Below are 26,984 nucleotides of genomic sequence, written 5' to 3'. Positions count from 1 at the left end.
GGGTAATTGCTTCCAAGAAAAGAAAGAAATGTAGGCTGCTTCTGGCAAGCTTGAGTTCCTGGTCTATGGAGGCACAACAGGAATTGCCATAGCAAAGACTCGGGATGCAAGAGGTGCTCCAGTAGACCATCTCTTTTCTACTCAGCAGATGCTCTGACTCATGGCTTCTCAGGTCAGGGAGAGTGGCATCGGCTCAGTGCCCTGGGCAATGCATGCTGTGTTTCCGCTGCCCAGAGAGAGCAATCAGTGAGAGGGGGGCAGGGAATCAGCAGCAGGAAAGCAGCAGAGACAGGAAACACAGGGCCAGTAATTGAGGCCATATGTTTCAACAAAGACATGCTTCTGGGAGTGAAACAGAGATTTTGCTGGAGAAAGAAAAGTGTGGCCTGCTCCATTCCCTTCCCCACCCCCCAGGGCCAGCCCATTTACAATTTGGTAGTGTACAAATGCACTAGGACACTGGAGACACACTACTGCGAGCAAGAGATGGAAAGGGAGGACAAGTCATCACTAAAAGATGGGAAAGGGTCTAGGAAAACATTTTTAGGGAAAAAAAAGAAAGGCTCAGTAGAGGGAATGATAGTAAGTCTGAGAAAAACCTTTGGAAAGGCGGCAGGAGTGTGTGTTACAATATGAAAATCACTAGGGATATGAGACATAATACAAGAACCAGTAAAATAGAAAAAAAGGTTTTGCATGGAAAACAAGAGCACACACTTAATGGATATGGGGTTAAGGTCCAGCACCAGGATATTAAAAGTAGAAGGCTGCCAAAAATTATTTGCCAGGAGTTGAGCTCAGATATAAACTATTCTCTCTGGCCTCTAAATTCTAGACAAAGAAGCCTTCGACATGTTCCTGTCTCAACTCATCTACCTTTCTTCACGTCCTACCTGCATTCATGTCTATGAGTTGCTCTCTTTTCTGCTGCTTCTCCAACCGTTCCTTCTCTGCTTTCTCCTTGGCTAATTTTGCTCGCCGCATCTTCTCCTCCGTCTCCCGCCGCTTCTGGTTCTCCTTGACTGCTTGCTGGGGTGTGGGGGGGGGGATGCAAAATTAACACACAGAAATGCACAACCCCCCTCCACACACTCTCACCAGTATGAGTGAAAAACGCCCACAAAAAGATTCAGTCACAGGCACTCTGTTTACCAAAAACATATTCCTAAAGTTGTGCAGGTCCATGAAGAATTCTTCCACAGACACCTTCTTGGGGTCAAAGAGGAAGTACTCTCCCAGCTCTTTATAGAGGGTCTCCATGTTAGAGTGCATCATTCGAAGCTTGTTATACTGTTCCTGTGCATCTTTCACGAAGCTGTGCAGCCAAGGAGTAAAGGACCAGGACCAGAGAAAGATTCAAAGAGACGCATGCTGGTACATACAACCATGCTCATATAGCACTGCTTATAACAGTAAAAACAGAACAAATAGGAATAATCAAAATAGACAGATGGTGAGCAATAAAATATGATACATCTGTGAAATATAAAGACAACAACAAAACCCAAATCCACTGCCAAGGAGTTAGTCCTGATTCACAGTGACCCTCCAAGGGTCTCCAAGGCTGTACACTTTACAGGAGAAGGTGGTCTGTTTATCTCCTGAGGAATGGTGGGTAGGTTTGACTGCTGGGCCTTTTGATCAGCAGCCTCTACGTTATTCACGATGGCACTAAGACTCCCCACACTTAAAAAAGGAAAAGAAAAAAAGTTAAGAAAGAAGATGTTCTGTATATACCACTAGGGGAACTAAGATGACTAACAAAATGTGAAAAAAGTTATACAGTACAAAAACATTTAAAATAAATTCATGAAGCACAAATCAGAAAAAAGTCTTTGGGAAGGGGAAGAAGGGTGTATGTCTGTTTGCAGTGGAGATGTTAGAGGATGACTGAGGGAGATTTTATTTGCTCTTTTATTTACTTCATCTGATCCCAAAATGAGAATGTGTTCAATAACTAGGTATTTAAGAAAAGGAAAAAAGTTAAAAGGGAAAAAAGATCTCATGAGATCTATTCTATTTACTCCCCATGGGCAGTTTTCTTTCCCCTCCAACGGTTTTTCTTAAGCCTGAGTTTTGTTAGGCCAACCTATGTTTTCTGAATAAGGAAAACAGTGAGGGTCGGCCTGGCCCGAGAGAACACCTGTCGTTTTTTAGCAGTTATTTTTGGTGCTGGAGAAATCAATGTTTCCCTTTTCTGCATATGAAGACCTCTTTTCTGCCTCGTACTCAGTTTCCTTATTGCGAGAAAGGATATGGTCATTTTTTCAACAAACTTGTCTTTCTCATCTGTGGCAGCTGGGAAATTCTGAACATCACGCTCCACATCAGAAATTTGTTTCTTCATCTGATCTAGATTCTTTTGCAAGTTCTCAGCGGAAACTAAAGAAAACATGAAAAACAGAGAGCAACTGTTTACTAATCCCAGCCTCAAGACCCTCTGGCTTCCACCCTTTGGGTCACCACTTGGTCTGCACACACATTCTGGTATTTAATCTTTTTAGTTCCCTTCTAGAAGTCCATGGGGTCACAGTCTCATAGATATTAAAGAACATAATTTCAGAGGAAGGAGACATATACAAAAATTAAATGGCTGGGCAGATACATGCAAACCAGCTGTTTTTAAAAAAGATGGGAAGAAACTAACTGGCTTCCCTTTTTTTTTTTTTTTTTTTTGGTCTTAGTTCCAGGATAGTGAGGTCTGATTTTTGTTAAGTCTATTTATGCATTTTGACATGAAAACAGTGAGTGCTGACTTAGACTAAAAACATCTGTCTTTCTTACAGTTATTTTTTGTGTTGGAGCAACCAGGGCTTCCCTTTTTCACATGTGAAGACCCCTCTTCCGCCCTGTGCTCTCTTATGGCTTAGACACCAAACTTAAAGCCTCTCCCATCTCCACTTAAAACAATCTGAATTGACAAAGCATAAAACAAAACAACGGTCTGCAATGAAAACAATCTAAAATCTAGACTTTAGGGGTCCTGAACCTGGCTCACCTCGGCTAGCCTTCTCCACATGGGCAAGTTCATCTGGAAACTTGAGGACATCAGGATAGTCATTCTCACACAACTCAGCCAAGAAGTGCAACAGTGTCATCTTCTGATCTGCAGACTTGGTGTCTCGAAGCTTAGGACGAGGAAAAAAGTGTCAGTTCTGACATGTCCGAGATCATCTTAGGCCAATAGCAGTCTGTCACTCGGTTGTCCTGTTCTACCTCACTGGCTCACCTTACAGAGGAAGCTGATACTGAAGCCAAAGGCACCAGCATTCCTGGAGCCAGCATTCATGTAGTTTCCAACAAGCAAGGTAATCTCCAGGAGGTTAGAGAAGCTCTCACTTTTTCGTAACTCCTCACATGCAGCAGTCACAGAAACAATCTCTGGCTTGATGTTCTCTACTTGCTCACTGAATTGTAGCTTGAAGAGGATGGCATTCAAGCGAGGCCGCAGCCGGGGCACAGTGCCCATCTAAGTAGGGAGGATATTACATTAGATTGCAGATAATAGAGAGAAAGAGAGACACATGCAAATTTTTGAAAAAGTACAAGTTTAATTCTCTGTGGCCTAGTGGCAAGAATATACACTGCAATCCTGAAGGCATGAGGTTTGAGGCCACCAGATGCTCATGGGAGAAGGATGGGCAATCTTCTTGTGTGCAATTAACTGCCTCTGAAAACCCCCTGGATGGTCAGGTATGGGTTGGTTATGACTCAATGGTACACAACAATAACAATCACAGGTTTAAGCCTCTTATCAAAGATTATGCAAAAGGAGCAAGTGCCCAGGCTGCTCTCCATGAAGTGGGACACTTACCACCACACCAAACTGCTCGGACTCAGCCAGGTCATCATATTCATCCTTCAGTTCAGAAAGCATTTTTAACTGCTCTGGCTCTGGCATCTGCTTAATGAGGTTCTGAAAGAGAGAAATGGGCTGTTCTCAGTCTGAGGGGGATGAATGACAGCCTGACTCTTTTATTCTTCTGTTAGTCCCATACTCTGTCCAAAGACTGTTAGGAAGGAGATAGGTGCTAGAAGGGTGAAGAATCAGCTAGTGAAATCATGGGACTTGTGAAGAGGTATCAGGACTGACAGAAACTTCTCCAAAGCCAGTAGCCTCTTAAGTCAACAATGCTGGAAGAGCCTCCTTATTTGAGAAGAGGCAGATCTAGGTGACAACCTTGCTCCTTACCTGGATCATAGACTCTGTCAGGACAGCCTCATTCACCTCCAGGATGACAGCCTTAATCTCTTGATAGGGCATTCGGAAAGAACCCAAAAAGATTGCTGCCGAGAAATGAGATGAAAAGACATGCTCTTCTTAGACTTTTCCTCTTACAAATCTATTGCACAAACCTATGCAAGACAGTCTTCCTAGGAGGGGTCTCTTAAAGTCACTCTCAGAAACCTCAGATAGCTCCTCACTGCCAATATAATTAAAATGCAAGTCCTCGACTCCTATGTGTAAGGGTCCCCCCCTCAGCTTTCTTCCTCTTTAATCCTGACATTTATGAAACACATCAGCAACTGTTCCATGCATTGCACTCCACAAACACCATAATTCTGTGCCTTTGCCCACACAGGAAGTCTTTGATCCTTTCTGTCTATATACATCAAAGGTTTAACCCCATTCTGTTTTAATTCCCATTTCCATCAATCTGTCCTCAAAGTTGCCACGGCTTTGAATTGCTATGATTAAGTCTTAAACTGCCATTTCCCAATCTCTAACAAATATGTCCTATCTTCTCAGCTTTTTTCCATTTTTAATTTTTAAATTGATCCTTTAACCTCATCAGAAGTCTCAAAAAAAAAAGTCTCTCAGTCTTCTGACCATTCCATTCTGAATGTAAGTTTTATTCTGCCATCTCTATTTAACAGAGACCTTACTGCTTTTCATTTCTCTCATTCTCTATGATTTCAAATTCTTTCGTTTCCTTTTTAAAAATTCTCTTTGCTACATGTGGGTCTATGAACCACCACTAGTGAAAGCTCTGCGGGCTGGAGTCGATGGACTGGTGGTGGAACCAAGGAAATCTATAACCTTAGCACTGCCTAGTAAGCTTTCTATGTGTGCTTTGTCCACTCTATCTCTTCTCAGCAGTTCCTCCAAAATATCCCCATTCTCTCCCACCACCTCCTCACTGTCCTACGACCTTATTCCTCTTTACTGAGGAAAACTGAAGCCACTGGTCAAATAAGTTGCATGGAAGAAATTGTGCCAATTCTGTAAGTTTATCAGGAACTATACTCATGTACTTTATCAGAAACTGTATCAGTTCCTCTAGTTCCAACTGAAGAAGTGACTGTTTAAATCTTGCCTTTTCTTGTCTGTATTTATACAGAATCAAATTTCTCTTATATATTAAAAAAAATCTTTCCCTGACTGAATGTTTCTTCTAATGATATCTTCTCTCTTTTACTTTACAACATTTAAAAATCTACAATAGTATATTCTTTTACCTCCACAATTCTAATTTATCCTTCAACACAAAATATGAGTCCTTCCCCTTTCTCCTCCACCCAAAACCCCAAATCAAAACTGCTACTCAGAGAAACCCATGAGTATTAGAGTTAGAATGCAGGGGTTTCAATGGCTGAAATTTGAGAATAAGAACCCTAGGCATTTCTTCTGAGATGCCTTTAGTAGATTTGACCTTGCAACCTTTCAGTCAGTAGTGAACACATGAACCATTTTCACTATCCAGAGACACCAAGAAATTAACAGCAATCATTTGTTGAGTATACACTCTATTGAGTATATATCTGTGTAAGGCGCAGTATCTTAAACACAATAAGCAAGCGACATACATTCTGACATTTAAACAGATTCATATTAATCTTTTAAGTTGATGTTATAAGGTCTACTTTAAAGAAAAGGAAACTAATACAAGAGAAGTTGAGCTATTCATCTAAGGTCACACCATTACTAAGTGTCAGAACAAGAATTTAAATATGGAATTGATTCTGTTGTTGTTATGTGCCATCGAGTCACCTGTGACCCACACACAGCAACTCGGTATACAAGAGCCCTAAACCTGCTCCATCCTTTGCCAACCTTATTTTCTCTGGCACACCTATTCCCATTGCCCTAGTGATGGAATCAATCAATCTCATCATAGAGGGTCTTCCTCTCCTGCACTGTCCCTCTACCCTCCCCCCAAGCTTGATGTCCCTCTCCAAGGACTGGTCTTTCCTTGTAACATGTCCAAAGTATGTGAGATGAAGCTTCAGAATCCTTGCCTCCAAGGAGCAGCCTGGTTTCACCCTCTCTAGGATGAATCTGTTTGTTCTCTTAGTGTGGTATATTAAACACTCTTCTCCAGCACCACAGCTGAAAGGCATCAATTCTCCTTCTATCATCCCTAGTCATTGTCCAGCTCTCTGGCACATAGCAAGCCAATTGTGAAGGCTATGGCCTGTATCAGGTGCACCTTAGTCTCCTGACTGACATCATTGTTCTTCAGTACTCTGGAGAGGCCCCAGACAGCCGAACTTTCCCAGTGCAATTTGAATCTTGATTTCCTGGCTGCTGGTACCAACAGTGTTAATTATGGAGCCAAGCAAATTGAAACTGTCAACAATCTCAATCTCTTAATCATCCATCATGATGCTGCCAATCAGCCCAGTGTTTTCTTAATGTTGAGGTTCAATCCATATTGACTGAAGGCTGTAGTCCTTAACCTTCTGCAGCAAGCACTTCAGGTCCTCCTCAGTTTCAGCACGCAGGGTTGTGTCATCTACATAATACAAGTTGTTTGTGAATCTTCCTCCAATCCTGATGCCACATTCCTCCTTATACAGCACAGTCTCTCTGATGATCCGTTCTGCACATCCATTGAAAAGGTATGGAGACAGAATATATCCCTGGTGCACATTTTGAACCATCAGTGTCTCCTTGCTCTGTTCTGATGACTGCCTCCTGGTCTAACAACAGGTTTCATGTAAGTACAATCAAATGATCTGGGAAGATGGAAAAAGTATAGAGTCACTGTACCAAAAGGAATTGCGGAATACAGAAGAATTTCATGAAAGAACGTATGAGCAAGAGCCTGTGGTAATGAAGGAAGAAGTTCAAGGTGCTCTGAAAGAATTGGCAAAAACAAAACCCCAGGAATTGATGGCATATCGATTGACATATTTCCACAAAGAGACGCTATCTAGATGTGCTCACCAAGTTGTGTCAAGAAATCTGGAGGACAACCACCTGGCCACAGACTGGAAGAGATCTGTATTTGTTCCCATTCCCTGATAAGAGTGTGGAAATTATTGAACAGTATCATTAATATCACATGCAAGCAAGATTCGGCTGAAAATGATCTAAAAACAACTGGAGCAATTTGTAGGCAGAGAACTGCCAGAAGTGCAGGCTAGGTTTTGAAGAGGCCATGGTAGGACTTTGTGGTGCCCATTTACTTTTGGAAACTAGTGAATGTGGTGTCAAAAAAGGCATAAATTAAAATCTTTTCAGCCACTTTCTGCCCATGAATACGGTTTCACTAGTGTAGGAGCTGCATAAGTTTACAGCTTATGAAAGAAAAAAGAAAGAAAAAAAAGTCTAAATACTTAGAAAAATCTCCTCATCCATGCTTTGTTGTTTATTTATTCGTTTTATTGAATCACTCATTAGATCTTTATTAAGAACTTGATCTATGCCGTTTTCTAGGTGTTTTGTATAAATATAGGAATAAAACAGGTCAAAATAAAAAAAAAGAGGCCATGGTACTAGGGATATTATAGCTAATGTTAGATGGCTGTTGGCTGAAAGCAGAGAGTACCAGAGGAATGTCTACCTGTGTTTTATTGACTATGCAAAGGCTTTTGACTGTGTGGATCACAACAAATTGTGGTTGATTCTGAGAAGAATGGGAATTGATTCTAGAACCTTTTAAAAAAAGGTACCTAAGTTTATTATAGATTTTAACGATATCTAGGATAGGTAGAAATTTAGAAATAATAATAAAATAAACAGTGCTGGCAAGCTCTGGTGGGCTATTGGCAAAAAGGTGTACTACAATCCCAGAGGTGCACGGTTCAAATCCACCAGATTTTCTGCTGGAGAAGGAGGAACAATCTCCTCCTGTACCAGTCAGATCTGATTTGACGGTACACACACAAAAAAAATAATAAAACAAAATAAAAAATAAATAAATAGTACTCTTTATTATAAATTCCACACAGCAAACTGAGTTTCACAGAATGCACTGATTTTTGCTGAGCTCTTATATCTATAGGCAACTGTGGTTCCAAGAGACAAGTGAATGTAGTCTTGATATCAATGTTAGTTGCCTTTACATTAATGAGAAAAGTATTAAGGACCAAAAACATGAAAAAGCTTCATTTATTTGCCAATGATGTGAGCAACTTCTTTCCTCAGCCAGATAATAGTTATGAATACAGGAAGAATATTTCCTCATTTTGTGTTACACACAATGTAAAAATTATAGATATAATAATACTTATATAATCTTACTTGTTAATATCTTCTCCACTATTTTTTTTAAAATCTAATCTTTCAGAGCCTTTATTTCTATTATGCTATACTGCTAGATCCAAAGGACATTTATCTTGTCTAGATTTTACCTGACCCTTGTCTTCATTTCACATTGTTGACTACTCTCTTCTAGAACTTTAAGATGTTGTTTTCTCTGCCTGCTCCTTTCCAGCTTTCTTTGAAGTTTTTCTCTTTCCTACTTACCTCTTAAATATTAATGTCCTTCAACTTTCACGGCCAATCTTGAAACTAACCTTCAAATTCAGTCTCTTAAATCTGTTATATCCAACCTAAACTTCTCTCCTGACATCTATACTCAAATGCTACACCACTCTTCCTCTATATTCTCCAAAGGATGGAGGATTTGCCTTGTGGATCATCCTATTCCAGTAAATGGCACCACTCTCCATAAATCAAAACCCAACCTAGCTCATTGGTGATGAACTGAATCTGACTCCTGGTGATCTATATATTTAAATCCAGAGTGATCTACAACCAAGAAATACCTTCTTCTTTATCCTTTCAGTCAACGGCTTAATTCTATTTTCTTAACATTATTTACCTGCCTTTTCATTCTATGACCCTAATTTCAAGTCTTGATCACTTCTTACTTGCTTTAAATAGAAAAAGAACATAACTGAATTATCTGGACATAATATTCCTGTACTTCAATCCAGACTCAAATCTCTGCCAAAGGAACAGATCACAGAGATGTATAGTCACTTTCTTGATTAAAATTCCTTCAATACCTGTCATAGTAAAATACACTTGATTAATTTAGCTAAAGTGTTTATGATGTAGCTCTTAACTACTTATAAGCTTTTCCACTACTCCTCTACATATGGCTGTACTACTATCCCTGAACTGCACATGCTATCTCATGCCTCTGTGCATGTTGATCCCACGTGCCTGCATAATGAGGCCTTGGTCTGTCCCTTAATTCTTTTTTTTAATGTTTTCTATTTTTAATTGTGATTTTAGTGAAAGTTTATAAAACAAATCAGTTTTTTTTTTAATTTCCATTCATTCATTAGTACACATATTCCTCCCTGTGCCCCCTCTTACTCAGTTCACTTTTTTCCTTTGAAAAAAAGTTCTTTCATTGTTATAAAGTCCCCCATTCCCCCTAGACCACTTTACTATGTAACTCTTATTCTGGACTCTTGTCATGCCAATAATACCTATTCATGCATTCCTTTTACACAGTTCTCTCCCTCGTCTGTTTCAATGCCGTGTACATTATTTATCCCCTCTTAGTTTTCTTCCAACCCCCATATCAGTCCTGTTCTATAACAGTGGCATTATACAGTATTTGCTCTTTTTGTGACTGAGATATTTTACTCAACATAATGTCCTCCATGGTCACCCATTTTGTATAGTATTTCATGAGTTCTTTGTTTTTCAATGCTGCATAATATTCCATTGTGTGAATATACCACTGCTTCTCTATCCATTTGTTTGTTGATGGGCACTTGGGCTGTTTCCAACTGTTTGCAATTGTGAACAAAGCAGCAATAAACATGGGTGTGAATATATCTGCTTGGGTGGCAGTTCTGTTATTTTTTTATGGTATATTCCCAGTAGTGGAATTGCTGCGTCAAATGGTACTTCTATTTTCCAACTTTTTGAGAAAGCACCATACTGCCTTCCATAGTGGTTGCACCATTTTACACTCCCACCAGCAATGAATAAGGGTTCCAGTTTCTCCACAACCTCACCAGCATTTGTTGCTTTCTCCTCTCTTAAATTTCACTATTCTTACTGGGGTGAGAAGATATCTCATAGTTGTCCTGATTTGCATCTCTCTTAGAGCTAGGGATTTTGAACATTTCTTCATGTGTTTGTTCGCCCTCTGAATGTCTTCTTTGATGAAGTGTCTGTTCATACCCTGTGCCCATTTGGCAACTGGGTTGTTTACCTTTATCTTGTTGTGGTGCCGTCTTAACAATTCTTTAATGCATTCTTAACAATCCTTTCAACTCCATTTAAATAGTACCTCCTGTATAAAGTCCTCTAGGATCTCTTTCCCCTGCCATTCAATTTAGACATCTCCTTTCCTGGTGCTCCTGTAAGTATTCTGGCATACTCTCCATTATAGCACCTATCACCTGTGCTGTTATCATTCTTTTCCTGTCTGTCTCCATCAGACACATAGTCCATGAAGACAGGGACCATATCCTACTCAGCTTTGTTATCTGCAGCACATAAGAGGAACTAACAATGGCTGGACCACTAAGTTCCATCTCCCACACCATTCATTCATTCTAAACTAATCTCAATTGCTTTCTCAAACTCTTATTTATACCACTGCACTTTCTGAAGTAATAAACCATTTGCCAACAAGTTGATTCCTACTCACAGTGGCCCTACAGTGCAGTGCAGAACTGTTCCCAGAGTTCCTAAGGATGTAAATCTACAGACATCTTCAACAGAGTGGATGGTGAATTCCAACTGCATACCTTATAACTAGCGGCTGAGAGCTTAAGAAAGATGTACACTACCAAGGCTCCTGAAATAACAATCATTTTTTTTTATAACAATCATTTCTGTTTTATATTCCTAGAGAAGAACTAGCTCATATTATTTTATTCTTAACAGGATTTAGTTACAGTCACAATAGTAACTTTTGACAAGGATCTAAGTTTACAAAGTCAAGAAAAATGTAAAAGTTGCCTGTTATTGTAGTGTCACTGACTTTACTTATGGGTTTATATGCTTATTAATTATACATCTGGGTCAGGTCACAACTTACAAGCTCACTAGGAAAAATGCAGTCTTGAGTAGATTTTATAGAATAGACACCTTTTAATTCTAGACATAGCAGATCCTCAAGTATCTGTTAAACAAATATTTACAATACTAAGCATAATATAGTTAGATTAACAGTTGAAATAAACAACAAAAAATTAACTTTTAAGTATCCTGACTGTAAAATAAGCATGCCCCCCACCCCCCAGGAAAAAAACAAACAAACAACAAAAACAAACAAACATGGCCAGGCCTGTGCATTGCTGTGATGCTGAACAGGATTCAGTTAAGAATGCAGATGAAGACAGTTTAGGAAGAAAGGCAAGATTATGTACTTAGGAAAAACCAGCCAATGAAAACTCTATAGATCATAACAATCTAAACTTATGAAGAGTTACAGTGGAATTCCTGATATAAAAGTTCTTGTTACCAAAGCTATGAGCATAATTGTTATTAAGTGTCGTCGAGATAGCTTTAACTCAGTGACCCTATGTTCAAGCAACAGGACCCTGCCTGACCACACCATCCTGATACTCTGCTGTGCTTAAGGCTAATATTGTATTATTGACTGCAATCCAACTTCATGAGGGTCTTCCTCTTTTTCACTGACCCTCAACTTTTCAAGTATGATGTCCTTCAAGGACTAGTTCTACCTGGTAACATAGCCAAAGAATGTAAGACAAAGTTTAACCAACATTACTTCTAAAGAGCATCCTGGCTGCAGTTCTTCCAAGACAGAATTGTCTCTTCTTTTGGAAGTCCATGGGATATTTAACTCCTTGTTGTTGTTATGTGCAATCAAGTTGACTCTGACTTATAGTGAACCTATGTAGTACAAAAGCTCTGAACCCTGCTCTTTTTTTTTTTTACCCTGCTCTATCTTGAGCCAATTTCATTGTCTCTGACACACCTACTCCCATGACCCCAGTCACTGAGTCAATTCATCTCATCCAGGATCTTCCTCTCCTGTGCTGTCTCTCCCTTCTTCAAAGCATCATGTGGCTCTCCAAGGATTAGTCCCTCCTGGTAACATACCTAAAGTATGTCAGATGGAGCTCTAAAATCCTTGCCTCCAAGGAGCACCCTGGTTTTCTCTTCTCTAGGTCAGACATGTTTGTTCTCCTAGCAATCCATGGTATATTCAATACTCTTCTCCAGCACCACAACTCAAAGGCATCAATACTTCTATCATCCTTAGTCATTGCCTAGCTCCCTGATACATTGCAAGTAATTACAAAGTCCATGGCCTCCTGGATCAGGTGCACCTTAGTCTCTAGATTGATACTGTTGCTCTTTAGTACTCTAGAGAGATCCCTGACAGCAGATTTTCTAAATGCAAATTTGTCTTTTGATTTCCTGGCCGATGGTACCAAGATTGTCAATTGTGGAGCCAAGTAAGCTGAAGCTGTTAACAATCTCAATCTCTTCTCCATCTATCATAATGTTGTTAATTGGTTCGCTGGTGAGAATCTTTGTTTACTTGAACTTGAGCTTCAATCCATGTTGAAGGCTGCAGTCCTTGACTTTCTGCAGCAAATACCTCAGTTCCTCCTCAATTTTGGCAAGCAAGAGTATGTCATGTATATAAAGCCAACTGTTGATGAGTCTTCCTCCAATCCTAATGCCACATTCCTCATAGAGCCCAGTCTCCCAGATGATCTGTTCCGCATATAGATTGAAAAGATAAGGAGATAGGAAGCATCCCTGGTGTATACTGTTCCTGATTTTGAACCATGCAGTGTTTCCTTGCTCTGTCTTGACGACTGCCTCCTGGTCCAAGTGTGGGTTTCATATAAGTACAATTAAATGTTCTGGGATTGTCATTCTTCTCAAAGTCAGCCACAGTAACAATCATTAAGAACATCAAATTAAAAGGTAAAGGCACCATGGAGTTTCAATATGGCTTTTCTAGTATTATTTGAATGTGGATGACTGACATATGTGGGTGGGTGGGACTATGAGAGTGGGGCATGTTGGTGTCTCCACAAGAGGACTGGCTATCTACCACTCCATAAGGGGACTGGACAGTCGCAACAACCTACAAGGGAACTGGCTAGTCTCATCAATAAATTGAACAGCTCTACCTGCAGAGATGGATCTGCCCCTACCAGAAGAGGAAAGAGCCCTCCCCCAACATAGTGAAAAAGGAGCAGGAAAATGTAAATCATGCTTCGAGACTGTGTCAGTAACCATGATCAAACTGGAGACATGATGTGCGATGAGAGGAGATGAGACTTAGGGGCCGGGAAGAGCCAATACCGGCAGAATTGAGAACTTGGGAAACTTAAAACCATGAGGCTTGAGGCTGAGGTGCCTGAGTGTACATTTCAGAAGCTATCTTGCCTATATTCTGTTATTAAACGGAATTTTAACTTTCTGAATTTCTCAATATGGCTCTGTGTGGTCTGTGAGCTATTACATTGGATTTTGGACCTAGGAAAGCAGTAACATTGGGGTTGAGATGACTAGAAAATACAGCCAGGGTGCTTCTGAGAGGCAAGGATGGTGAAACTTAATTCACATACTTTTGGGCATGTTATTAGGAAGGGTCATTCCTTAGAAAAAGATATCATTCATTCTCTCCAAGATTTATTTGTTTTGGTCGTCCAGAGGATACTCAGTTCTCTTCTCCAAAACAACAATTCAAAGGCATTGCTGCTTCTGTTATCCTTATTAAATGTTCAACTTCCAGATGCAAAACAAGGAATTGAAAAAAAAAACTATGGCTTGGATCAGGTGCGCCTTCATGGGTTAAACTGACATCATTGCTCTTCAGCACTTTGGAGAGCTTCTTGAGAGCAGATTTTCCCAACACATCTTTTGATTTCTTGATTGCTGGTACCAAGGGTGTTGACTATAGATCCAAGTCAGATGAAATTGTTGACAAACTTTCTTCCCTTCAACTGTCATGATGTTGCCTATGGGTTCAGTGGTGAGGAATTTTGCCCAGGGCTGGTATCTGTTTGTTGAAACAGGTCAGCTGGAATTCCATCAATTCCTGGGGTCTTATTTTTGCCAGTGCCTTCAGTGTAGCTTGAACTTCTTCCTTCATTACCATTGGTTCTTGATTATATGCTACAACCTGAAGTGGTTCTGTGCAGACCAATACTTTTGAGCACAGTGACTGTTTAGTCCATCTTCTTTTATTGTTTCTTGCATTATTCAATGTATTTCTCATAGAATCTTTTGGTACTGCAACTCTAGGCTTGAATTTCTTCTTCAGTTCTTTCAGGTTGAGTAAAGTCAAGTGAGTTCTGATTTTCTAACTCAAATTCCCTGCGCATTTCATTGTAATACTTTGCTTTGTCTTCAAGAGCTGCCCTTTGAAATCTCTACTTATCTCTTTTACTTCAGCATTTCTTCCCTGTGTAGGGCTGAAAATTATACTAGGACATCAATATTAATAATACTGTTCAAGAGATGCTCTGTGTCCTCTTGAGGGACAGCCACACAATGGGGCAGATGCCCTGAATCTTGATTCTGAACTTCTGTTTCAACCTGAAGGCCTTCTATCTCGGGGTTTCCTGGGTTCCGGATCCACAGATCAGAACATACAAACCCAGGATTTGGGAGTCAACCACCAAACACAAAGAACCTGTCACCCAGGAAGAGCCTGAGACATCCAAAGATAAAGTGGACACCTAGGACACCAGCATGCCACCAACTCTGACCTGCAGATGCCTGCACCCACCCATACCAGGTTCTGGGACCAAAGACAGCAGCCAGACACCATGGGCAACTGGGATCCTTGCAACCCTTCGCCTGATATCTGCCACCCAAACAGGAGGCAACTTCCAGCTTGCAGGGGACACTTCTGTTTTCAAATTCAACATCCCTGACTATGGTCCTCAGCACTGTCTTGTCCACATGTGGCAGAGGCAATGCTAGCATTCCTTGCATTGTCCTTTTAAATAACTGATGTTCCATGAAGCTATTCTATGTGCTTCATCCTGAGGGCACATGTTGGCCCTAGCAACCCTTTGCAGAGTTTGCTCTTATCTGTCAATAAAATGATCTCCAAAAGAAAAAAAACACAACAAAACCCAAACCAATACTGTTTATGAATTTCTATATTATGTGGACTTTAAAAAGTAGACACAAATTTTAATCTATCACAGTAACCGGTTAATTAACTGTCTTCCGAATTTCTTAGCATACGTAAACAAGCACATCCAGGGCTGCAACTGCTTGTTGAAACATCTCAATTGTATCACATCAATTCCTGAAGCTTTTATTTTTCACCAGTGTCTTCAGCGCAACTTTAGTACAATTAACGCTTAAACAGATGCTAGTTTTCAAGGTTAAGTGTTAACCCATTTTCTTGGTATGATGGTTCTGTATATTCTTTCCACCTTCTTTTGATGCTTCTGGATCACTCAACATTTTGCCCACAGAATCCTTGAATATTCTAACTAGAAGCTTTAATCTTTTCTTCAGTACAGTTTGCGAAATGATAAATATGCTCTTCCATTTTGATTTTCTAACTCCAGGACTTTGTATATTTCATTGCAATTCTTCTTGAGCTCCCCTTCAAAGTGTTCTGTTTAGCTCTTTTTCCTCATTGTTTCTTCCTTTTGCTTTAGCTTCTCCATGTTGTAGGGCAAGTTTCAAGCTCTCTGCTGACAGGTCTTTTCATTTCCCCTCGTCTTTTAAATGACCTTTTTCTTTCTTCAGGTATGATGTCCTTCCATAACTGGTCTAGTCTTCAGTCATTAGTGAATAGTGTTTCAAATTTATTTTTGAGTTAGTCTCTAAATTCAGGTGTGACATACTCAAGATTGTGTTTTGGCCCTTATGGACTTGTTTTCATTTTGTTCAGCTTCAATATGAATTTTATATATGAATATATATATATCTGGAAGCAGGAGCGGCAGCCACTTCCAAAATGGCTTGCCTCTGGAAACTCTATGTATGAACAGTGCTCAGGCTGTTCGTTCATAGGGTCACTATGAGTCGTCTATGACTTGATGGCATTAAACAACAAACAACATATATATATATATATATAAATATATATATATATATATGGTTTGATTTTTTTATAAAAAAAGGTTTTGGCATAAGTTCTTGGTTATATAAAATTTTATCATGTGATATCCAGTCTCATTTTTACCTCCAAGGCCATAATTTCCAATTACCAATCCTTTTTTTATTTCTAACTTTTCCATTACAATAATCAGTTATAATTAATGTCTCTTGATTGTATATTTGATCAATTTAATACCACAGAAATTACTAGAAATCTTTAATTTCTTGGCTTTAGTAGTTGGTGTGTAAACTTGAATAATGATTGTATTAATAGGTCTTCCAGGTATGTATATAGATATTACCCTACCACGGACAGCACTGTACTTCAGGATATATGCGGAATGTTCTTTCTGATGATGAATGAGATGCCATTCCTTTTCACTAGTCCCAGCACAGCAGACCATGATTATCTGATTCAAAAAGCCCAGCATCAGTCTATGTCACCTCCCTAATGTTCAGGATTTAAATTTTTAGGCATTCCATTTTATTTTTTACAACTTCTAAGATTCCTAGATTCATAATTTGCATATTCTGCATTCCAATTACTAATGATGTTTATAGCTTTTTCTCTTTAAGTCATGCCACACCAGCAAATTAAAGTTTTTCATTGATTGAAAGCTTTTGTCTGCCCACGCTGGTAAGGTAGACTCTACTATACGGTGACAGCTTTCTCCAGCTGCACTTTGAGTATCTTCTAACCTGAGGGCCTCATCTTCTGGCCCTGTATCAGGCAATGAGCCACTGCTATTCATAGCAATTAAGGGTCTATTAATTCAAGTCCATTTTCTAGGGTTTTTTAAAATTTATTATTAATTTCAATGAAAATTTACAAAGACTTTGGATTTTCATTCATTCATTGTTGCACTTTTCTCCCCTCCCAACCCTCCCCCCTAGTACACTATACCCTCTTGGAAAAGTAAAAGAAAAATTCTTTCATTGTTTTACAATCCCTCCCCACAGTTCCACTCCACTATGTAGCCTTCGCTCTGGACTCCCGTCTTGACAAAAAAAATAATCACATATCCCTTTTAAACAGTTTTCTCCCTTATCTGTTTCAATGCAGTATACATTATTAAACTCATCTTTCTCAGTCTCCCCCCAACCCCTAGGTCAGTCCTATTTTACAACAGTGGCACCATGCAGTATTTGTCCTTTTGTGACTGAGATACTTCACTCAGTATAGTGTCCTCCAGGGTCACCCATTTTGAATAATATTGCATGAGTCCCTTGTTTCTATATGTAGTGTAGTATTCCATTGTGTGAATAGACCACAGCTTCTCTAGCCATTCGTTTATTGATGGGCCCTTAGGTTGTTTCCAACTCCTTGCTATTGTGGACAAAGCCACCATAAACATGGGTGTGCATATATCTGCTTGGATGTCCGTTATGGTCTCTTTGGGGTATATTACCAGTAGTGGAATTGCTGGGTCAAATGGTACTTCTATTTCCAACTTTTTGAGAAAGCGCCATACTGCCTTCCACAGTGGTTGCACCATTTTACACTCCCACCAACAAGGAATTTAGGGTTTCAATTTCTCTACAACCTCGCCAGGATTTGTTGCTTGCTGTTCTGTTAAATTTTGCTATTCTGACTGGGGTGAGATGATAACTCATAGATAGTTGTTTTGATTTGCATCTCTCTTAGAGCTAGGGATTTTGAATATTTCTTCATGTGCTTGTTAGCCATCTGAATATCTTCTTTGGTGATGTGTCTGTTCATATTCTGTGCCCATTTTTCTATTGGATTATTTACCTTTATCTTGTTATGGAGCTTCTAGTTTGTTTTAATCTGGAAACTGCTAAAATTTGTCCAGCATGTGTAACCTTGTTGGTATTTGAAATGCCAGCAGTACATCTTCTAGCATCACATGTGAGCTGCTACCGTAAGACAAATATCAGAATGGCGGAGGAGTGTAAGTTCAAAGCAGAATACTCTGGAAAGGCTGATCTTACTCTGAGAAGTACACAGTTTACTCTGAACCACAGATTATTTTAGATTTTACCGAACTCAAGCCAGTGTCTGCATGTAAAAGAATAATTTACAGAAATTGAGATAAAGAAAATTCAAGATTCAAATACCAGATCAGTCTTTTCCTCACTTAATTACATATAGTTAAGCAAATTCCTAAATCTTAGCCTTTCTCTCCTTGCCTTGAAACTGGAAAATGTTTTTCAGTGCTACTACTGAAGGGATCAACCCAAATATAAGAATTTCACCAAGTGATGCCTGCCATAAATAGTAGGCACTCCCGAAACAGAAGTTCCATATTGAAGGACCCTGGGTCCATCAGAATTAAGTTCTTAGAAAGCTTTGCACAGTTCAAACAGTTGAGATCATAGGAGTTACTTACAGAGATTCTGGGCTGTCTTTGAATCCAATACTTTTAATTCTTTCACTTTTTTCTTTTGCACAGATTTCTTTTCTTCTCCACCTTCTTGATCTTTCTTGGCTAGCAAGATAAAGATTAGAAAAGCATGATTAAGACAGGCTACCTTTATTCCTTCTCGAGTTACAATCCCAGTCTGGAATGGACTCTTTCTGCTATTTAGTAGTAATTAATAATAACAATAATAATACTACTACTTCCTATTGTAGTCCTTCAAGATTAACTTCCTCTTTAATCACTCATCTGTTCTGTTACTGATTCCACTATAATAAATAATTTATTTTCAACTCCTCCATGGTCACCAATAATGCTTTCCCATCCACATATCTGCAGAGACCAGCCAAATTTCTGTAAAAGGTTAGTTAATAAATATTTTAGTTGTTATGGGTCATACGTACAGCCTCAACTTCTGAACTTTGTCTATATAGCACAAAAGCAGCTCTAGGTACATCTACAGAGATAATACATAAATGAATGATCATGGCTGTGTTCCAGAAAAACTTTACGGACATAAAAGGCTGGTCTATGGGATGTAGTTTGCTTGCACTACAGTCTTCTACTGTATCTATTTAAAAATTCGATGTTATAAACTCCAGCCTGAACTGCTTTCTCTGTAACTTTTTTCCTCCTTACTGTCTATGATGTCTGACTCACTATTGAATTTAGTACATTTATATAGCATTTCCTCTCAATGGCTTTGTTATAAATGTATCTAGTTTCTTTTCTAACAATCTGCTGAATTGCTGTCCTATCCTAAGTGATAACACAAGCTTTCCAGGGGAGGGAAAAACAGATTTACAGCCATGGAAGTCTTATGGTAGTAGTTCTAATGTATCAGTATAGGGTAACTATGAATTAGATGATAAGGATGGCTGAAGAATTGATGCCTTTGAATTGTGATGTTGGAAAAGAACACTGACTATCCCATAGACAGCCAAAAGAACAAACAGGTCGATTTTATAGAAAATGCAATTAGAGTATTCCTTAGAGGTAACAATGATGAAACTTGGTGTTACATACTTTGGATATGTTGTCAGGAGGGGCCAGTCTTTGGAAAAATGTATCATGCAGGGAAAGGCAGAGGGTCAAAGAAAGAGGAAGATTCTGAACTAGCGGAATAACATAGTAATTGTAACAATGAATTTGAGCATGGGGAGATTGCTGGGATAGTACAAGACAGAGCAAGGCTCAGATTTGTTCACAAGGTTGCTCTGAGTCGTAGGTGACTCAACAGCATCTAGCAAAAATGAGCTGGAAACAACACAGTAGCAATTTCTCCACTTCTCTCCTCCCAAACAGAATAAGCAGGTATCTCATTTAAAATCAAGAAAGGTCTATGACAGAACTTATTTTAAACTTATTCTGTCTGTAAAATGAACATATAATCCAAGCAACTGGAATGTGGAAAAGAATGTGATAGCAGGTTTGGAGGAAAACTCACTAAAACCTGTGATATGTAGATGGCACAACCTTGCTTGCTGAAAGCCAAGAACCTGAAATACTGAGGAAAATCAAAGAATATAGCAGCCTTTGATATGAATTACACACTGCATAAAGAAAATAAAAATATCCACAGGTAACCAGTAAGTAATATGATAAATGGAGTTAATGGTTTTAAGGATTTCACTTTACTTGGATTCACAAACAACATCTGGGGAAGGCGCAATCAAGAAGTTAAAGTATACACTGTACTGGGCAAATATGCTATAAAAAGGTCTCTTAGAAGTTTTAAAAAACAATGATGCCACCTTGAGAGGTGTGCATGACCCAAGGCCATGGTCTTTCAATAGCTTCATATGCATGTGAACGCTAAACAATGAATAAGAAAGACTGAAGAACTGATGCTTTTGAATTAAGGTATTGGTGAAGAAAAAGGGAAAAAACCATGGAGTGTCAGAAAAACCAACAAATCTCTTGAAAGAAGCAGAACCAGACCGCTCCTTAGAAATGAGCTAACGTGTCTTTATCTCCTGTGCTTTGGACATGTTACTGGGAAGGGTCACTCTCTGGAGAAGGACATCAAGCTCAGTAAGGTAAAGGCTGGTAAAACAGAGAAAAATCCTTAGCTACATGGACTGACACAGCAGCTGCAACAACGGACTCAAGCAAATCAACAATTTTGAGGATGGTGTAGGACTGGCCAGCTCATGGTCTTGTATATAAGGTCACTGTAAGTTGGAACTGAAGACCCTCAATAAGATGAATGGACACAGTGATGATGATAATAGTGAGCTCAAGTACAACAGAGATGAGGAGGACAGGGCAGGGCTCAGCTCTTTCGTCCACAGGGTTGCTACATACAAGTCACAGCCAAGGGCAGCATAGCAACAAAAATACACTTTACTAATACTGTATCGATAAAGTATCACAGCTACACTAGTAACAGAGTGATACTGAGAGAGTACATTAAGTGAATAAGAAATAGCATACATTCCAAAAATAGATATAAAATATTTAGTATGGTAAAGTAGCAACTCAGATCAATGGAAAATGAATGGCCTGATCTAGGAGGTGGTAATTTTTTCTGTAAATGGCCAGAGAGTAGCTATTTTAAGATTGCAGGTAATACAGTTTATGTTGCGGATACTAAGCTCTGTCAGCATAGCATGAAAGCAGTCATATTGCCATTGTTAGGTGCCATCGAGTACGACATACAGTGACCCTAAGAAGAACGTATCTAAAACCTGTCTTATCATCCACCATCCTCATACTTGCTGACACAATAGAGGCCACTAAGGCAATCACTGTGACAATCTACCTGGCTGAAGGTCTTCTCCTTCACTAACCTTCTACCCTTCCCAGCATCATGTCCCTCTCCAAGAAAAGCGTCTTCTAGCAACATGCTCAAAGTATGTGAAGTGAAGCTCATCATCTTTGCCTCCAACAAGCACTCTGGCTGTACTTTATCCAAGACATATTTGTTTGTTCTTTTGGCAGGCCAGGGAATGTTCAGTTCTTTTCTCCAACACCACAGCTCAAATGCATCAATTCTTCTTCTATCATCTTTATTAAGTGTCTAACTCTCAGATACATAGCAAGTGACTGGAAAGACCATGGCCTGAATTAGACACACCTTACTCCTCAAACTGACATCATTGTTTATCAATAATATGGAGAGGTCCCTAACTACTGTTGTTATGTGCCATCGAGTCACCTGAGACTCACAGAGATCCAATGTGAAACCTATACTTGAATCAATGAAAAAAAAAAAGTACAACAGCTCTGAAGCCAGTCTAATTCCTACTCACCTAGCCCATTGCTCCAGTTACAGTATCAATCCATCTCAACTGTGGTCTTTCCCTCCTGCACTGTCCCTCCAATCCTTCCAAGCATGATGTCCTTCTCCAAGGACCATGGCCCTCTCCATGGCCTTCTCCATGGCCTCCTGGCCATGTGTCCACTGTATGTGAGGTGGAACTTCAAAATCTTAGCCTCCAAGGAGAAACTTGGATCCACCCTCTCCAAAACAGACTTATTTGTTTTCTTGGAGATCCATAGTATGTTCAAGACTTTTCTCTAGCACCACAACTCAAAGGCATCAATTCTTTTTCTGTCTCCCCACTGCAATATGTCTCCTGATTTCCTGACTGCTGGTACTAAGGGTGTTGACTGTGGACCTAAGTAAGACGATGCTGCTGACAGGTCCGAAAGTTTCTCCATTAATTATGATGCTGCCTATTGGTCCAGTGGTAGGAATCCTTGTTTTTGTTTAAGATGCAATCCATATTTGTTTGTTGTTATGTGTCATTGAGTTGCTTGCAACTCTTAGCAACCCTATGTATAAAAGCCCTAAACCCTGCTCTATCCTGTGCCAACCTCACCATCTCCGACATAATCACTCCCACGACCCCAATCACAAAATTGATCTATCTCATTGAGGGTCTTTCTTTCCTGTGCCGTCCCCTCCACACTCCCAAACATGATGTCCCTCTCCAAAGACCAGTCCCTCCTTGAAACATGCCCAAAGTATGTCAGATGAAGCTTCAGAATCCTTGACTCCAAGGAGCAGCCCGGCAAACCTGTTTGTTCTCCTAGCAGTTCATGGTATATTCAACATTCTTCTCCAGCACCACAGCTCAAAGGCATCAATTCTCTTTCTATCATCCCTAGTCACTGTCTAACTCTCTGATGTATAGCACATAATTGAGAAGACTATAGCCTGGATCAGGCACACCTTAGTTTCCAGCCTGATGCTCCAGTACTGATGCTTCAGTACTCATGAGACGTCCTTCACAGCTCACTTTCCCAATGTAATTCATCTCCTGATTTCCTGGCTGCTGTACCCAGAGTGTTGATTGCGGAGCTAAGCAAACTAAAACTGTTAACTATCTCAATCTCTTCATCATCCATACTGATGTTACCAATTGGTCCCGTGGTGAGAATCTTTGTTTTCTTGATGTTGAATTTCAATTCGTATTGAAGGCTGCAATCCTTGACCTTCTGCAGCAAACGCTTCAGGTCCTCCTCAGTTTCAGTGAGCAGGGTTGTGTCATCAGCATAACGCAGGTTGTTGATGATTCTTCCACCAATCCTGATGCCACATTCCTCCTTGTACAGCCCAGCATCTCGAATGATCTGTTCTGCATACTGTATTCTTAGGTCTTTTGCAAGAAGTGATTCAAGTCTTCCTCACTTTCAGCAAGCAAGGTTGTTTTGTCTGCGTAATGCAGGTTATTGATGAGTCTTCCTCTGATCTTGATGCCATTCTTCTTCAGAGAATCCAGGTTTTCAAAATTCTGTGCAGCATACAGACTGAATAGGTATGGTGAGAGAATACAACCCTGACACATTCCCTTCTTAATTTTAAACTAAGTTGTTATTAGGTGCTGTCAAGTAGTCTGTGACTCACAGCGACCCTATGTACAACAGCACAAAACCCTGCCCTATCCTGTGCCAACCTCATTGTCTCTGACACACCCATCCCTATTAGCCAGTCACTGAATCAATCCATCTCATCGAGGGGCTTCTTCTCCTGAGCTGTCCCTCCACCCGCCCAAGCATGATGCCCCTCTTCAAAGACTGGTCTCTCCTTCCAACATGTCCAAAGTATGTCAGATGAAGCTTCAGAATCCTTGTCTCCAAGGAGCAGCCTGCCTTCACCCTCTCCAGGATAAACCTGTTCCTTTTCTTTGCAGTCCATGGTATATTCAATACTCTTCTCCAACACCATAGTTCAAAGGCATCAATTCTTCTATCATCCCTAGTCATTGTCCAGCTCTCTGATGCATAGCAAGTGATTGCAAAGACCATGGCATGTTTCAGGCGCACCTTAGTCTCCAGATTGACATCCTTGCTCTTCAGCACTTTAGAGAGGTCTCTAACCACAGACTTTCCCATTGTAATATGTCTTTTAATTTCCTGGCTGCTGATGCCAAGAGTGTTGACTGTGGAGCCAAGCGAACTAAAACTGTGAACAATCTCAATCTCTTCACCATCCATCATGATGCTGCCAATAGGCCCAGTGGAGAGAATCTTTGTTTTCTTGATATTGAATGTCAATCCATACTGAAGACTGCAGTCCCTGACTTTCCACAGCAAGCAATTTAGGTCCTCCTCAGTTTCAGCAAGCAAGGTTTTGTCATCTGCATAATGCAAATTGTTGAGTCTTCCTCTAAACCTGATGTCACATTTCTCCTCATAGAGCCCAGCCTCCCGGAATATCTGTTCTGCATAAAGATTGAAAAGGTATGGAGACAGGACACATCCCTGGCGTACACCCTTCCCAATTTTTGTTGTGTGTACTGTTGAATCGGATCCAACTGGCACAGGAGGAAATTGCCTCTCCTTCTCCAGCAGAGCATCTGGTGGCCTCGAACTGCATGCCTTCAGGATCGCAGTGCAACTTCTTGCTACTAGGCCATCAGAGCTCCCTTAAAAGGAATTTTAAAGGCAAACAGAACTCTCCTTCCCAATTTTGAACCATGCAGTGTTTTTTGCTGTGTTCTGACGACTGTCTCCTGGCCCAAGTATACATTTCGTATTAGCACAATTAAATGTTCTGGGATTCCCATTCTTCTTAGAGTTAGCCACAGTTTGTTGTGATCCAATTATCAAAAAATGACTGGAACAGCACATCAACAGAGAACAGCCAGATGTGCAGGCTGGGTTTAGAAGAGGTCATGGTACTAGGGATATTATAGCTAATATTAGATGGATCTTGGCTGAAAGACGAGTGTACCACAGAAATATTTGTTTCACTGATTATGCAAAAGATTTGGCTGCTTGTGCTTATGTGAAACCTATACTTGGATCAGGAGGCAGTTATCAGAACAGAGCAAGGAAACACTGCATGGTTCAAAACTGGGAAGGGTGTATGCAAGGGATGTGCCCTATCTCTGTATCTTCTTAATCTATATGTGAAACAAATCATCTGAGAGGCTGGGCTCTATGAGGAGAAATGGTGGCATCAGGACTGAAGGAAGACATCAAAAACCTGTGTTATGCAGGTAACACAATCTTGCTTGCTGTAACTGAGAAGGACCTGAAACACTTGAAGGTCAAGGACTGCAGCATTCAATAAACATTGAAGCTCAATATCAAGAAAACAAAGATTCTCACTACTGGGCCAATTGGCAGCATCATGATAGACTGTGAAGAGATTGAGACTGTTAACAATGTCAGCCTGGAGACTAAGGTGTGCCTGATCCAAGCCATGGCCTTCACAATTCCTTGCTATGCATCAGTAAGCTGGACAGTGACTAAGGATTATAGAAGAAGAATAGATGCCTATGAGTTGTGGTCCTGGAGAAGAGTACTGAACATACCATAGACTGCCAAAAGAACAGACATGTCTGTCCTGGAGGGGGTGAAACCAAGTCTCTCCTTTGAGGCAAGGATTCTGAAGCTCCATCTCACAGACTTTGGGTGCGTGGCCACAAGGGACTGGTCCTTGGGAAAGGTCATCATGCTTGGAAAGATGGAGGGACAGTGCAGGAAAGGAAGACCCTACACGAGATGGCTTGATACAGAAACCAGTATAATGGAGTAGATATGTCAGAGTATGTCAGATGGGCTCAGGATAATACAGGGTTCAGAGCTATTTATGCATTGACACATAACAACAACAACTGTTGTAACACTGGAGTACTAGTAGTCTAGTGCTAAGAGGCTGCACTGTAATCCCAAAGGTACATGGTTTGACTCTATTAGTTGCTCTGCAGGAGAATGGGCAAGCTTCTTCTATGCAAAAAACTGCCTCTGGAAACCCATGAAGGGTCAGCTATGAGTTGCCTCCAAATCAACAGGACACTATAACACAACAACAATTATTTCTAAGGAAGAGTATTGAATCTCATGGACTGCCAAAAGAACAAACAGGTAAGTCTTGGGAAAAGTGCAGCCAGAATGCTCCTTGTGGGCAAAAATGGTAAAGCTTCATCTTTAATACTTTGGACATGTTGCTAGGAGAAAGCTATTCCTTGGAAAAGGATAAGCTTGGAAGGGGGGCAGGTCAGCAAAAGAGAGTATGACCCCCATCAAGATGGACTGACATGGTGCAATGGGCTCAAGTGTATCAGAGATGGTGAGGATGGACACAGGATAGGAGAAGATTCAGATCTCAGGGTCACTAATGAGTTGTAGTTGATTCAACAATACCTAACAACAACTGGAACAAATAGTTCTCCATTTTGAAGAAAAATTGAGCCTAACTTTTTGCTAGTTACAAATGTAAATTCCAGATACATATTTAAGAAGTAGAAATATAGTGGAATTTTAATAAAGGAAATTTCCTAAGAATACCACAAAATAAAAAATACTTAAAATACAAAGATTGACTTAATTATGCAGAATTTAAATTTTTCAATGTAATAAAAATCATAATATAAAACACAGAAAGTAGTAACAATTTTATTTCTAAGAATTGAGGCTAAATTATTTTGGTCCAGTTTCTCATGAAAAACATCTAAAAATGTTGGTGAACTGTTTAAAAAGCTAACCTTGAAACCATGGAAGAGTTGACAAGTTAGTGATGAACTGTCCTAGGAAGGTGAGAAAAGCACTGGAAGCCCGTTTTGATACCAGTGTAATAGGCTTTTGTAAGAGTGGACAGGAGTGAAAATTCAGGTCCTGCCTTAAATGGGACGTCTCACATGAGACTCTGTTCATTAAACCGGAATCTCAAAGGTCATTACAAAGTGAAGGTGAACTAAGCAGACTTATAGTTGGAAGACCTAGAAAGCCTATATGCACTCTAGAAGTAAGGTGAACCAGAAGTTAGTCAGTCTGGATCTTTCAAAACCTCAGCACAAGTTAGACGGCTGACTGGACTAAGGAAAGGGTAATCTTCCTTCTTTAGTGTTAACATCATGTAGAGCCTGTTGTTGTTAAGT

The 26,984-nt window shown here is 40.0% G+C and overlaps 1 protein-coding gene across 2 annotated transcripts in view; it reads right to left on the bottom strand.

The window, feature by feature from the left end:
* DIAPH1 (diaphanous-related formin 1) overlaps positions 1–26,984 on the bottom strand; it is a 173,711-nt gene that overhangs the window by 12,306 nt on the left and 134,421 nt on the right. For both annotated transcript variants that reach the window (XM_006891133.1, XM_006891132.1), the window contains 8 exons: positions 18,619–18,717; positions 4,193–4,287; positions 3,815–3,916; positions 3,230–3,469; positions 2,999–3,128; positions 2,258–2,382; positions 1,153–1,317; positions 894–1,029 (listed from right to left, as the gene is read on the bottom strand). In XM_006891133.1, the coding sequence (XP_006891195.1) occupies positions 894–1,029; positions 1,153–1,317; positions 2,258–2,382; positions 2,999–3,128; positions 3,230–3,469; positions 3,815–3,916; positions 4,193–4,287; positions 18,619–18,717 (1,092 nt within the window). The remainder of the gene's footprint in view (positions 1–893; positions 1,030–1,152; positions 1,318–2,257; positions 2,383–2,998; positions 3,129–3,229; positions 3,470–3,814; positions 3,917–4,192; positions 4,288–18,618; positions 18,718–26,984) is intronic.

This window comes from Elephantulus edwardii, unplaced genomic scaffold, assembly GCF_000299155.1.
Source record: "Elephantulus edwardii isolate Elephantulus edwardi_28Jun2011 unplaced genomic scaffold, EleEdw1.0 scaffold00095, whole genome shotgun sequence".
Taxonomy (NCBI): domain Eukaryota; kingdom Metazoa; phylum Chordata; class Mammalia; order Macroscelidea; family Macroscelididae; genus Elephantulus; species Elephantulus edwardii.
The sequence above is the reverse complement of the archived record's forward strand: the minus strand, read 5'-3'. Positions and strand labels throughout refer to the sequence as shown.